Here is a 13,626-nt window from a genome sequence, read left to right as displayed (position 1 = left end):
CACCTGTTATGCATCATGAAGTAAAATATAAGTAAATAAAAGGTATTGTTACTTAAGTAATGTGAGTGAAGTACACTCGAACAAAGCTGGCCATTTTGTAATGGTTTGTTCTTTTGAAGTAAATAAAATATAAATTTTAAAGACTAACATAGTTTTGCAAAGAAGTATGCTTTTAGTTTTTGTAAGTTTTAGTTTCATCACTATTGACTTGATTGGTATCATTTTCCATCTTTAGCAAATATTGTATGTGGCTAATATATCCCCAGCATTCAAACACAGCCCAATTAATATTGCTATTTTCTTTATGAAGTTGCTGGATACACATATATTTCCTTCCCTTTTACCAAGTAGTTATCTAGATATGATATGAACATAGGCTTAGCTAAAATGTGTAGTTTATATAATTGTAAACCAAGAAGTGTGAAAAATCAAGAAAAGTGCGGCAAAGTTTCAACAAAGATGAGGATTTGAGCATAAGAAGAGTTTTACTTAGCCTGATAATCTTGGAATCTAGATTTTACTCAATAAACAACTACATAATGGCTATGCTTACTGTTTAACCTCACTGAAAAACTATATATTAGCTGTAATTTCACTTTTTAAAAAACTTTGTTTTAATCAAATAATGTACATTTGGGAGCTTTGTTTATGGTTTCATTTGCAAGGAGTAATATACAAGAAAATGCAATGGATGCTTCTGCCTATATGATGTAGCTGAACATTCTTCTAGTTGACTTAAACCGGGGAAAGATTGTTGGGAGAGATTTTATGCAATTCATATTGGTTATACACCTTTGCATAATTAATTGTTTTCTAGCAAGTAGTGTGTTCTGTGCACAGAGTGATTTTCTTATTTTAATGTTTGGAATGAACCCAAACAGTCAGTTACTCTTTCCCTGTAGAACTTACTCTTTCAGAGTCATTGAATTAGGTTAATTAGAAAGGCAATGGACCCCTCTCCTCACTGCCACCTCCATAGCATTTTTAGAAAGTAACCCACTTGTGTTATAACTGCCTATTTAAAGAAGCAAATACAATTTTCAGGAAAATATTAAATATCCAGTTATGATTTAGTTCCTATAATAAACGTGTGTGTGTGTGTGTGTGTGTGTGTGTGTAGTCCCTAATAGAACCAAATGTGTGCTGGGGATGAGTAAAAAGTGTTCAAGCTAAAGATCACTACTACTATGAATTTGTTGAATAAGATCCTTTTCTTGCCATCAAATCTAATTTTAGTTTCTATGAACAAAATCAAAATTGTGTGAAGTTAGAAAGTGGAAAGAGTGGGTCACTCCCTAGTGATAGCAGGGATTGCCTATCAATCCTTGGATGGATTGCCATCACCAGAGACAAAGAATTATCTTTACAAGTTTACCGATAGTGAGCATTCTCTCCCTACCTTCTAACTTCCCAGAGAGATTACTTTGCATTCAAATCCTTTGGGCCCCTATGAATTCTTCAGATGGCTTGCCACACATGCCTTAGCTTTGTGACATGAAGAGTAGACTTGGTTTGTAAAAACTTCTGGGACATAAAGTAAGTCATTTTGCTTTAGTTTCAAATGCTTTTGCTTCCAAAATGGAGTTAATGTACTATAATTAATATATAATATAAATATATATAATATAATTAATAACATTAACAACAATAAACATAATTCACATTTGTCAATTGCTTATTCTATACCAGGGACTGCAATCAGTACTTCACATGCATTATCTCATTTAGTCATCAGATCAACCCAACAGCTCTTCTTTGATGCAAATTATCTTATACACATTGGTAAATAGGGGAATGGAGTTGGTATAAGGAAGGGATTTTATTGATTCATATGGTATTTTACAGTATATTTATGTTTTAACATATTCTGGGCACATTTTTATCACAGTTAAAAATAAATAACTATGTAAGCAGATCTTAAGAAAAAAGCTGAAGATCTGCAGCAACTTTATTTAATGCAAGTAGAGTTTACATTAGTGGTTATGATTGATAATATGTTAATATGGAGAAGCTGTGGGTACAGATGAAGGAGGTGTGAAATTTTTTTCTGCGTTTAAAACAATAGATTAATGAAGAAAGCTAAATGCTGGATCGAATTTTCAATTTCATTGAAAAAAATCTGCATTTAGAAGCAAATGACCCTCAATACCTACTTCTTGAAGGAAGAAGCATAAACCCCAATATTTAAGGCTGTAAATATTGACTATGATGCTTGAAGAAAATATCATTAAATACTTAACTGTGCTAGTATTTTGATTGTGACTGTTTCAGCTTTTGTTAGTGCTTTCGATACAAGAATACAAGTTTTTTTTTCAAGTGCATACATATGGTGCTATAATAAAAAATACCTCTTCCATTGTGGTATTGATTTTTGATTTTGTAGAAGAGAGAAATTGAAGGTGAGTAGTTATGTAATCTGTCCACTTTCACATGGCTCTTAAATGGTGGATCCAGGATTAGATTCTAAATGTCAGTTCCAGGGCCAGCTCTCTTCACTTCTATGACATGAGTGTCAAACTAAGTGAATTCCTTTTTCCTGATTTCAACCATTGTTTATTATGCCTTCCCTTCATGAACCTCCATAGAGTGTATGTACACTAGAGAAAGACCTGCTATTACTGCTGTTATGCATTATGAGTCAAGGCATAAATGTTAGTTGACCTACTTATTATACTTTATTTTTTTCTTAATCAGAAAATATAATCCCCTTTAATTTCTTAATTACATATTGAAAACACAGGCCAAATAATTTTTCAAAGGTTAGTTGTATGAAGTATTTGTAAGAGTGTATACTCAGGCCTAGAACATATTTGTAGACCAGAAAATGCCATCATTGTCTGATCTGTACTTTTGGATGTAATATCTGTAGATTATATATTTGCTAGTTGAGTAAAAAAATAGCAGGGTCAGTTTCACTCATATATTTACATATATGTGTACTAGTAAGTGAAAAAGTAGAAGTAAATAATCTGCCATTTAGAAAAGTATGTGTGTGAGTGTATATTTAAACATTATTTAGATATATTGTTATAAAAGAATGGTTCATTTCAACATTCCCTAGTGAGATAAAGCTTATTAGTAATAACATGATAAAGAATTATTATAGATTATTATTATTACTATTATTGTTATTAACTTGCTGAGAAAAATCTTCCAGAGACCTCCCTTTTATTTGTAATTGTGCAATGATACAACATTGAAGCCAATTTTGTGCCTTATGAAAATGCAGCAATACATATTACATTATTATTCTTCAAGCTAGATTCATATTTATAGATTATATATTCTTGTATGCTATCCTAAGGCAATGAATTTTCTAGATATGTGACATTTATTCTAATGTCCTTAGGAGGGTACATTTTATTTGCATGACCACATCTCTTCTTTATACCATAAGTTTAGTAAAATGGATCAGCTGAAAATGATTGCTGTAAGCTATAGTACATTATTGTTTGTCAAAGGGATCATTTCAGCATGGGAAAAAAGAGGGGATTTGAATTGCATCAGTGCTGTTTGCATTCAATTTTTAAAATAGATGGAATCTTTAACAGAGTTGGAGAGATTAGAGATCTCTTGCTTCAGCTCCTACTCAACAAGTGTCTACAATTCAGCCCACGGAAAGAATAATAAGAAAGCAAACAATGAAATGTCACATTAAAATAGTATGTTGTTCTAGTTGAGTACCCCAGACGTGTCTTAGGGAAGAATGGCTTCTATTGTGTATCTGAACACTAGTTTTGTCTTTCACATTAAGATTTATGGTTTATGGATTTGCTCTAAGATAAAAGATAAAGAAGCAGTTCTCACCATGGGAGTCTCTGCTATTTCTTTATCTCTTCCTTTCTCTTATTTTCAGGATATCTCTTTTCATATCAGAAGTCTTACTGAGTGAATTGAAGTATCAGCCTCTGTTATTATAGGCTTTTCTTTTGTTCAGGATAAAATTCAGTGATAACTCCTGTGAGAAGTGATGGACAGGGCGGGGAACAGATTCATGCTGTTAAAAGGATGCAAGAAATAGATGATGAGACTCACCAAGTGTTTGAATCTGTCTCCCACCTCACCTCCCAAAAATATCATTTATAAATAGCATTATAAAGGTATTTTTGCCTTTTTGAAGCAGGACATTTTCTATATCATGACAGATATGAAGTTGAATATCTTTGGTTTGAGACAGATTTGCAAGTCAGCTGGGGTTTAAGCATATGATCTTTGTTAAAGAATGCATACAGGTAGAATATATTTTCAAGTAATTCTCTTTGGTTTGCAGGTACTGTTCTGGTGGATAACATGCTGATCAAAGGGACTGCTGGAGGACCAGAGCCAACCATAGAACTCTCTTTAAAGGACAACGTGGATTACTGGGTATTGCTGGATCCTGTTAAACAAATGCTTTTCCTGAACAGCACGGGCAGAGTTCTGGATAGAGATGTTAGTACATTTTTTTTCTTTGTCCCTCTGTTACAACTTTATCATCATTTAAATATCTGCATGTATTTGTTGATATATCAAATTTTTGTTATGTAATTTGAGTTTATTTTCTGTGTTCATCAACAAAAACATTTTTTTTTAACTCCTTGAAAGAAGAATAAGAAAGAAAGAGGAACCATCTGTGTCTGAGAGAACCATTGTATTCCTCTTCTGACATCCTGGAAGCTTGTCAGACTTCTGAATAAGGAGAGAACAGAGTGCTCAGAATAAAGGGGTGGTAACCTTGGAAAAGCAGGATACGCACAGCCCAATTCATGGCAGAATTTGAGAGTACAGCTACATGTTGGCTTGAGGACAGAAACTTTAGTTGAACTACTAACAGGAGGGTGCTCTTCAAGCAGTAAGTGTTCATTGAGAGATGAATGGCAATGTGCTTATAGAGCTGAAAAAAATTAAGGTGAGCAGAAGTTTCCTGGCAGTGTCCCAGTCCAGTCGCTCTCAGGTAGTATAACCTAAGTATTTAGGTATTAATAATACCTAAATAACCAAAGTTAAATGTCTTCTTTCTGAAAATGTTAAAAAACTTGAGTAGATTTAAGTAGCTCTGTAATGTAACTTTAGTCTCATTTATTTGCATTCTAGTCTTGAGTGCAGAGAAAAGTGTGTGTATGTATGTGTGTGGGTGTTATAACCAGTAATTGTACAGGACCTTGGGAAAACTTGAGAAGTACATCTAAACATGCCTACTCCCAAATTTCCACTTTATAAAATCGAAATGTCAGATATTCAACCTAGTGAACCTGAATCATATCACCACAGTGTTTGGGATTTATGATTCACTTTAAATATGTGTGAAGTAGATGATCCCTAATCTATTTCATATCTAAAATTCAGAGTCTTTAAGAGCTTTGTGTTGAGGTGGGCAGTAATAGGACTCTCCCACCAGCATGGGCTGCCCTGTACACTTGGGGAGGCCCATAATTCAGCTGACTGAGCAGTGGGGACAGATGTGAGAGGAGGATATCAGTGGAGAACAGGAATGAGTCTGTTGGCTCAACCGAGGGGGGAAAAGTCATCCTTGATGCTGTTCCCATCTCCATCATTGCCCTCACTCACTATGTCGTTTCATCATGGCAACATTTTTCACACCCCACAATTTACAGTTTTGTCTGGGTGGTTAAGAAGGTGTAAAACGGAATAAGGACAGTTGTTATCTTAGAATTTATCTTGCCTTATCTTAATTTATCTTATAATAAGTCTTGCTTTTATGAAAGCAATTTGGATAACGGCACAAACTGGCAAGGTGCAAGAGTCTCCCTAAGCTGTGTTACTCACAGGTATCCTTTTTTTAAATTACATTATACTATATTATATTACACCTGGTTTCAGGTGTACAGCATTATAGTTCAAAATCTGTTTACACTACAGAGTGATCACCACCACAAGTCTAGTTATCATCCATCATCGTATGGTTGACCCCCCTTTACTTGTTTTTTCCACTCCCCACAAGGCATCCTTTACTGGCTTTAAGTAGGAATACTCATATCCAAGTCATATGAATTTTATAATGTAACATGTTTGGAGAATTATAGAATATTTATCTATTTTAGGCCACTGTCATTTTATATTTTGTTTCCTTTTTTAAAATCACCTATGATTATGATAATTTACTTGTTTACTGGTAAATTGCTTTCTTTTTGGAATCAGTTTTTTTTTCTCAATTTGATGTTAAAAAGCATAAGTTCTAGGTCTGATTTATGAGTCAAAGGAAAAGATAACCTTCAGTATTCATAAAATGCATTCCGTGTCTCCAACCTACAACATTGTTTTAATTTTAATTACTTACCCAAAATCACCTTCACTTTTTAAGATACTTATCTGTTTCCTTGGTATTGTTTTTTAATTTCTGATAAGGGCAGCATTTATTGGACATTGGGCAAACTGAAATAGTATCATGGGAATACACTTAAAAATTGATTTGACCTGAAAGAAATAATTACAAAAATGGGCACACGTATCATTTAAAGAACCATCCAGGCTTGTTTTTTAACACAATAATCAAAAATAATTTCCTTTCGATTTAAAATGTTCTTTTGGATTAGAAATGCTATGGTTAAGTTAAACTTGAAAAGATGTTTTACAAATTAAAGTGTTGTCATTGGACACCTACCTGAAATTAGCTAAAGATGCTGGAGAATAGGACACCTAAAGAATATTAAATGTTAAATGAATATGGCAGAGGGAAATCTGTAAAGAAAAACAAAACAAAAGAAAACAAAAATATGCTTACATATTTGCAATGTATTTACCAATTGGCAAATCACCTTATTGAAATAATGACAAAATAGTAAATAAAAGGTGTTCTAAACATTTATCTAATTATTTAGATAATTTATTTATAATTATATATAATTATCTAGATAAATATACAATTATTTATCTAAGTGAATTCAAGCCTGTATAGTTAAAGAACGTCATGACAAAGATCTAACATTGCCATTTTGTACAAGTACTCTTACAGGGTGATGGGACTTACAAAACCAGAATTAAAATAGACACAGGACTTGGGCTGGGCCTTCTATGAGTAGGGGCACTTTGCAGCTTTTTTTTTTTCCAAATAGAATTTGTGACCATGAAGGAGTGACAGATAAATAATAAGATGTTATGCCTTTATTTTCTTTCCTGTCAGCATTAGTTGAGAAAGGTTGATGAGGAAAATGCTTTCAGTTCAGGGTAAAAAATAATGATGTTATTTAAGAATGCCCTCAATCCAGAAATTCAAAGTGTGAGATTAAATGGTTTCTGTTACAAAATTAAGATGGTGGAACCCTCACTGACAGAGAAATCAGGAAGAAGAGAGGAAAAGCCAGATAGTAATACCAAATGTAAGATCAAGGCAAGATTAACTAGATAGAGCACGTATTTTGAATATAGTATCATTTAAAGTTAGCTGAGTACAGATGCTTTACAGAATTATTGAATGTTAGAGCTGAAAGGAAACAAAGTTTTGCTAATTCAGTATTTTCTTTCATAAACTGTGCAGTAGATTTAGAGATAAATATATAGGTAAAGGGCCAGTCTTTAAAATTTAGCACATGTCTATAGTAACATGAGAAAAATGAAACAAAATAAAACAGAGGAGTGATTTTTCCCCCAAAGTTAAGTGTATTCATTTTATTCTGATATCATCCCCTTTTCACATTTTTAGATTATTTGTTTTAGTTCTGTGAAAAATGCCATGATGATTTTGATAGGGATTGTATCGAATCTGTAGATTGCTTTAGATAGTATGGGCATTTTAACAATATTAATTATTCCAGTCCACAAAAAAGGTATATCTTTCCTTTTATTTGTGTCATCTTCCATTTCTTTCATCAACATCTTAGAGTTCTCAGAGTACAGATCTTTTATCTCCTTGGTTAAATTTATTCCTAGGTATTTATTCTGTTTAATGCAGTTGTAAGTAGGATCGTTTACTTGATTTCTCTTTCTGATAGTTCATTATTAATGTATAGAAATGCAACAGAGTTCTGTATATTAAATTTGTTGTATCCTGAAACTGTACTGAATTTATTTATTAGTTATAGTAATTTTTTTGTGAAGTCTTTAGTGTTTTCTACATATAGTATTATGTCATCTGCAAATAGTGACAGTTTTACTTCTTCCCTTCCAATTTGGATATCTTTTATTTACTTTATCTCATCTAATTGCTGGCACTAGGACTTCCAATACTATGTTGAACAAAAGTGGTGAGAGTAGCATCCTTGTCTTATTCTTGATCTTAGAGGAAAAGCTTTCAGCTTTTCACCATTGGGTATGATGTTAGCTGTGAGTTTGTCATAAATGGCCATAATTGAACAGGCTGGCTCAGGATGCGGCCGCCGCAAGTTGCATCGTTTCCCAGTCTGTCCGTGAATGTCGCCACCTGAGACAGAGCCAGGATGTTCGGGATGCTGAGCAGCAGCTTTGAGGATGATCCCTTCTCTGATTCTTTTATGGCACACTGAGAAAGTATGCGACAGATGATGAGAAATTTTTCTGAACCTTTTGGAAGAGACATGTTCAGCATCTCTGTTGGTAGAGGAAGAGCTTGTAACCGTTCGGGACATGAGGATGGAGAAAACTCCTTGACTTGTACAGATGTCAACCCTCTTCAGTCAATGGACCAAATAATGTTAAATATACGAAACAGTATGCAGGAATTACAAAGAAACTTTGGTCACTTTTCAATGGATCCAAATGGACATTTGTTTAGTTCTTCCTCAGTTATGACTTATTCCAAAGTAGGAGATGAACAACCAAAGATTTTCCAGACCTCAAGTAAAACTCGCAGGGCTCCAGGAGGAATAAAAGAAAGTAGGAGGGCACTGAGAGATTCTTGAGAGTGGACTAGAAAAAATGGCTGTTGGTCATCACCTTCATGACCAAACTCATGTCATTAAAAAGTCAAAGAATAGGGCTTCCCTGGTGACGCAGTGGTTGAGAGTCTGCCTGCCGATGCAGGGGACACGGGTTCGTGCCCTGGTCTGGGAAGATCCCACATGCCGCGGAGCGGCTGGGCCCGTGAGCCACGGCCGCTGAGCCTGCGCGTCCGGAGCCTGTGCTCTGCAACGGGAGAGGCCACAACAGTGAGAGGCCAGCGTACCGCAAAAAAAAAAAAAAAAAAAAGAAAAACTCAAAGAACAGCAAGACTGGAGATAAAGAGGTCAATCAAGAGTTCATCAATATGAATGAAAGTGATGCTCATGCTTTTGATAATGAGTGGCAAAATGAGATTCTGAAGTACCAACCAAGGGGACAGTGGTACAATCTAGAAAACTCTAGGATGTGAAGCATTGGTCATGAGAATTCAGGATCCCAAGAACTTAAAAGAAGGAAGAAATTTCATCTAAGTCCAGCCATTGAACGTGGGAGAAGATCAAATGTTTCTGTGGACAAACTCAACATCAAAGGATCACCTGTGAAAATCAACAAAAAATAAATAGCATTGCATTTGATTTGTTTAGTTTTGGTTGTTTGAACAGAGAAAGTAATGGTGCATAGTAATACATGTAAGACCAATCGCTTGTTGTTAAATCAATACTACGTTCTTAGCAAAAAAAAAAAAAATTGGCCATTGTGTTGAGCTATAGTACCAATCTACCAACTTTGTTGAGAGTCTTTTTTTTATCATGAATGGATGTTGAATTTTGTCAAATCCTTTTTTTGTATCTATTGAGATGATCATATGATTTTTATCCTTCATTTAGTAATATGGTGTTTAATTTGGATTGATTTGCAAATATTGAACCATCCTTGCATCCCTGGAATAAATCCCACTTGATCATGATGTATGAACCTTTTAATGTATTGTTGAATTCAGTTTGCTAATATTTTGTTAAGAATTTTTGCATCTATGTTCATCAGGAATATTGGCCTCTAATTTTCTCTTTTTGTAATGTCTTTGTCTGGTTTTGATATCAAGGTAATGCTGGCCTCATAGAATGAGTTTGGAAGCATTCCTTTCATTTGTATTTTGTCTTGGAATAGTTTGAGAAGGATAGGTATTAACTCTTTAAATGTTTGGTAGAATTCCTTTGTGAAGCTTTCTGGTTCTATACTTTTGTTTGTTGGGAGTTTATTGACTATTGGTTTAATTTCATCACTAGTAATTTGTCTGTTCATATTTTCTATTTCTTCCATATTCAGTCTTGGAAGATTATATGTTTCTAATTTGTTTATATCTTCTACTTTGTCCAGTTTTTGACCTAAACTTATCTATAGTAGTCTCTTATCATTGTTTGTATTTCTATGATATTAGTTGTAAATTCTCCTCTTTCATTTCTAATTTACTTTATTTGGGCCCTCTCTCTTTTTCTCTTGATGAGTCTGGCTAAAGATTAATTTTGGTTTTCTTTTAAAGAAACAGCTCTTAGTTTCATTATTCTTTCTATTGCCCTTTAGTCTCTATTTCATTTATTTCCACTCTGATCTTTATCATTTCCTTTCGTCTAATAATTTTGGGCTTTGTTCTTTTTCTAATTCCTTTAGGTGTAAAACTAGGTTGTTTATTTGATATTTTTCTGTATCAATATAAATTTCCCTCTTAGAACTGTTTTTATTGTGTTCTATAGATTTTTGAAAGTTGTGTTTATATTTTCATTCTTCTCAAGGTATTTTTTTAAATTTCCTCTTTGATTTCTTTCTTGACCTATTGCTTTTTATTTTAGTACCATGTTGTTGTCTCCACATGCTTGTATTTTCTGCAGTTTTCTTCCTGTAATTGATTTCTAGTTTCATACAGTTGTTGTGGGAAAATACCTCAATATGATTTCAGTAATATTAAATTTATTGAGACTTGTTTTTTGGCTAGCATGTGATCTATTATGGGGAATGTTCCATGTGGACTTTAAAAGAATAGGTAATTCTGCTCCTTTGGATGGGATGTTCTATTGCTACCTATCTAGTCCATGTGATACAATGTGTCATTTAAGGTCAATGTTTCCTTTTTGAATTTCTGTCTGGATGGTATCCATTTGATATAAGTGGGGAATTAAAGTCCTCTACTATTGTTGTATTAGTGTTAATTTATCTATTTATGCCTTTTAATGTTTGCTTTATATATTTAGGCACTCTTAGGTATATATATGTTTAAAAATGTTATATCTTCTTATTTAGTTGACCTCTTTATCATCATGTAATGCCTTTATTTGTCTTTTGTTATACTCTTTGTTTTAAAGTCTATTAATTTAAAGTCTATAATTATGGCCTCATGAGCAATATTCTCTATTCACTATTGGACATAGGATAATAGTGGTCACAATAAAATCAATAATTCAAATTGCCATAAAAAATATAATTCTGGCACAGTCCTGTTATACTTATCTCAAAACTCTGGGCAAACTTTTAAAAGATTTGAATAGTGAAAAATTGTGTTCATAACAATCCCAACATTTAAGAAAATTTATGGAAGTATAGTATAGTTGATTTACAATGTTGTGTTAATTTCTGTTGTACAGCAAAGTGACTCAGTTATACATATATATATTCTTTTTCATGTTCTTTTCCATTCTGGTTTATCACAGGATATTGAATATAGTTCCCTGTGCTATACAGTCAAGCCTCGTTGTTTATCCATCCTTTATATACTAGTTTGCATCTGCTAATCCCAAGCTCCCAATCCTTCCCTCCACCACCCCTCTCTCCCTTGGCAACCACAAGTCTGTTCTCTATGTCTGTGAGTCTGTTTCTGTTTCATAGATATGTTCATTTTTGTTGTACTTTAGATTCCACATGTAAGTGATATCATATGGTATTTGTCTTTCTCTTTCTGACTTACTTTACTTAGTATGATAATTTCTAGGTCCATCCATGTTGCTGCAAATGACATTGTTTCATTCTTTTTAATGGCTGAATAATATTCCAGTGTGTGTGTGTGTGTGTGTGTGTGTGTGTGTGTGTGTGTGTACACACACACACACACACACACACACAGCATCTTTATCCATTTATCTGTCGATGGACATTTAAGTTGTTTCCATGTCTTGGCTATTGTATATAGTGCTGCTATGAAAATAGGGGTGCATGTATATTTTAGAATTATAGTTTTGTCTGGATATATGCCTAGGAGTGGGATTGCTAAATCATATGGCAACTCTATTTTTAGTTTTTTGAGGAACCCTCTATACACTTTTCCATAATGGCAGCACCAATTTACATTCCCATCAACAGTGTAAGAGGGTTCCCTTTTTTCCACACCCTCTCCAACATTTATTATTTGTAGACTTTTTAATGATACCTGTTCTGACCAGTGTGAGGTGGTACCTCATTGTAGTTTTTGTTTGCATTTCTCTAATAATTAGTGATGCTGAGCATCTTTTTATGTGTCTGTTGGCCATCTGGATGTCTTCTTTGGAGAAATGTCTATTTAGTCTTCTGCCCATTTTTCAATTGAGTTGTTTGCTTTTTTGTTGTTGAGTTGTATGATTTGTTTGTATATTTTGGAAATTAAGCCCTTGTCTGTCACGTTATTTGCAAATATTTTCTCCCAGTCTGTAGGTTGCCTACAGTCTGTAGGTTGCCTACAGAAGCTTGCAAGTTTGATTAGGTCCCATCTGTTTATTTTTGCTTTTATTTCTATTGCCTTGGGAGACTGACCTAAGAAAATATTGGTACAACTTATGTCAGAGAATGTTTTGCCTATGTTCTCTTCTAGGAGTTTTATAGTGTCATGTCTTATATTTAAGTCTTTAAGCCATTTTCAGTTTATTTTTCTGTATGGTGTGAGGGTGTGTTCTACCTTCATTGATTTACATGTGGCTGTCCAACTTTTCCAACACCACTTGCTAAAGAGACTCTTTTCCCCATTTTATATTCTTGCCTTCTTTGTTGAAGATTAATTGTCCATAGGTGTGTGGGTTTATTTCTGGTCTCTCTATTCTGTTCCATTGATCCATATGTCTGTTTTTGTGTCAATACCATGCTGTTTTGATTATTGAAGCTTGGTAATATTGTCTGAAGTCTGGGTGGGTTATGCCTCCTGCTTTGTTCTTTTTCCTAAGAATTGCTTTGGCAATTCTGGGTCATTTATGGTTCCATATTAATTTTAGGATTGTTTGTTCCAGTTCTGTGAAAAATGTCATGGGTAATTTCATAGGGATCACAATAAACCTGTAGATTGCTTTGGGTAGTGTGGCCATTTTAACTATATTAATTCTTAGAATCCAAGAGCATGGAACATGCTGAATATCTTAACATCTCTTCTTTTGGATTTTAAATTGGTAAATGCACAAAGAGCTTTGACTTCTATTTCCAGGCCAATATCCATTTAACTACTAAGTTTTGTACCTTTATCTCCAGAGTATGTCTTGCATTTGCATCCATCAGCATAACTCCAGGACAACCCCTCTTAGTTCTCACTTGACTTTGGAAAAATCTCCTAATAGTTCTCCTTACTATATTTCACGATTCAACCTTCTCCAGTTTTAGTGTCTCAAAGCACAGTTATGACCTTATTGGTAGATGAATTCTCAGTGCAAACTGTCCCTTGAGGTTTCCTAGATTCAAGCTGCAGCCTATCTCTTTTCCTTTTATTTAGAAACATATATTCTCTAATCTAGGAAAACTGAACTAATTGCTGTTCCCTCAACATAATCTAACTTTTTCTTACCACGCCTACCCTGATACTCTTTTGAACCTATACTTTGAAATTACCTT

The 13,626-nt window shown here is 33.9% G+C and overlaps 1 protein-coding gene and 1 pseudogene across 8 annotated transcripts in view; both read left to right on the top strand.

Moving 5' to 3' along the window:
• PCDH15 (protocadherin related 15) overlaps positions 1-13,626 on the top strand; it is a 714,536-nt gene that overhangs the window by 248,295 nt on the left and 452,615 nt on the right. For all 8 annotated transcript variants that reach the window (XM_065894178.1, XM_065894175.1, XM_065894174.1 and 5 more), the window contains one exon: positions 4,271-4,431. In XM_065894178.1, coding sequence (XP_065750250.1) covers positions 4,271-4,431 — 161 coding nt within the window. The remainder of the gene's footprint in view (positions 1-4,270; positions 4,432-13,626) is intronic.
• Positions 8,373-9,412, top strand: LOC136136412 (myeloid leukemia factor 1-like; annotated as a pseudogene).

The sequence above is a fragment of the Phocoena phocoena genome, chromosome 16 (assembly GCF_963924675.1).
Source record: "Phocoena phocoena chromosome 16, mPhoPho1.1, whole genome shotgun sequence".
NCBI classification, from domain to species: Eukaryota; Metazoa; Chordata; class Mammalia; order Artiodactyla; family Phocoenidae; genus Phocoena; species Phocoena phocoena.
The sequence above is the reverse complement of the archived record's forward strand: the minus strand, read 5'-3'. Positions and strand labels throughout refer to the sequence as shown.